A 1,784-nucleotide genomic window follows, 5' to 3' on the forward strand; every position below is an offset into this window, starting at 1 on the left:
AGAGAGAGAGAGAGAGAGAGAAAACATACATATATATATACATATATATATATATATATATATATATATATATATATATACATATATATATATATATATATATATATATATATATATATATATATATATATATATATATATATATATATATTTATATGTATATATATTTGTTTATATATGATCAGCGCCTATGTCCGTCACCACTCAAGCTAGGACCAGAGAAGATTAACCAATGGCTCCTGATGACTCAGCAGGTAGAGCTATAGGTTTCCCCTAAATCCTCCATACCTATCTCACAAGGATGGTGAGGTTGCAGACGCTACAACAAACTATTTAGCTCGTGCAGGACTCAAACCCCAGTCCGGCGATCACCAGGCAGGGATGTTTCCAATAGTGAAAGTAGTGTATTGGATTGTATGGGTTTAAGAATAATATTTTATGTCTTTTTTTTTTTGTACTAAGAAATACTATCAACACTGAATTAGGAAAGGTACTGTATTATATGGGTTTAGGATGACTCTACGAGGGTATCCCTTTGTAGTAAAAACTAAACTACACTGCAAGATTCTCCAGACGATATATCCTCTATAAGCTTCAGAAGAAACAGAAGCAATTGTGTATTAGCTTCGCGGATTACATGGGCTCTTACATAAGTCCACTCTCGCGGCTTGTCAGATTTTTCATAGTGATCATGACTGTGTCGTCGTTGTGAGCCATTGTTTGGTCTTCCTTGGTCCTTCCATGGGTGAGGAAAACCTTTAAGTCTCCCCATTCAGTTATACATACCATTCTATTATAAAGATGCTAAGGATAATACTGTGCTATATATAAAAGAGTTTATGATTAAGAAATCTATATGTAACCTTAAGACTCAGGCAAAGAAGTAAGGTTCCCAATAGAATTCATTCATATAAATCCAGTTAAATGATAATAATAGTTTCAAACTCCACTTCTCACCTTCATCTCACAGGTAGTGTGGGCAAATACATACGAGATAGGCTGTGGTGGCATTCACGACAACAAGACAGATTCTGAGCTCAAGATATACGTTTGTAATTATGGACCGGCAGGGAATATCCTTGGCCAAGAGATTTACGCCCAGGGGACAGCTGCTTCTCAGTGTAGCAACGGGATATCGACTACTTATCCGGATCTGTGTGCTTGAGAGAAGCTGTTTTGGGTTTCTGTCGCTGGTGAACTAGGCGTCGTCAGCCTTCCAGACTTAGTGAACGCACCCTCTATTTAAGAGAGATGTTTGACTTATTTCCCGGGTAAATTATTTAGGCATTCTACTCCAACAGTAGCTGCAGAAACAAATAAAACAACAACAACAATAACAACAATATTAACAGAAAAAGGAAAAAATAATCTTTGGAGCAATTCAAAACATCTCTCTTTTGTGTGTCTTAGAATAATCTTTACTATTTTGTGTATTGGAATCATTACTTTTGTGTGTATTGGAATAATCTTTACTATTTTGTGTATTGGAATCATTACTTTTGTGTGTATTGGAATCATTACTTTTGTGTGTATTGGAATAATCTTTACTATTTTGTGTATTGGAATCATTACTTTTGTGTGTATTGGAATAATCTTTACTATTTTGTGTATTGGAATCATTACTTTTGTGTGTCTTAGAATAATCTTTACTATTTTGTGTATTGGAATCATTACTTTTGTGTGTATTGGAATAATCATTAGCTGTTCTGGAACACTGAGTTTTATTAAAGCAAAATCATGAATAGTGGTTTTAATACTTTACCTTGATAGATTATATATGCTCA

At 34.1% G+C, this 1,784-nt stretch overlaps 1 protein-coding gene across 1 annotated transcript in view; it reads left to right on the top strand.

The window, feature by feature from the left end:
* LOC137635364 (scoloptoxin SSD552-like) overlaps positions 1-1,165 on the top strand; it is a 22,954-nt gene extending 21,789 nt beyond the window's left edge. The window contains exon 5 of the mRNA XM_068367831.1: positions 971-1,165. Coding sequence (XP_068223932.1) covers positions 971-1,165 — 195 coding nt within the window. The remainder of the gene's footprint in view (positions 1-970) is intronic.
* Positions 1,166-1,784: the final 619 nt, after the last annotated feature.

The sequence above is a fragment of the Palaemon carinicauda genome, unplaced genomic scaffold (genome assembly GCF_036898095.1).
Source record: "Palaemon carinicauda isolate YSFRI2023 unplaced genomic scaffold, ASM3689809v2 scaffold118, whole genome shotgun sequence".
Lineage (NCBI taxonomy): Eukaryota > Metazoa > Arthropoda > Malacostraca > Decapoda > Palaemonidae > Palaemon > Palaemon carinicauda.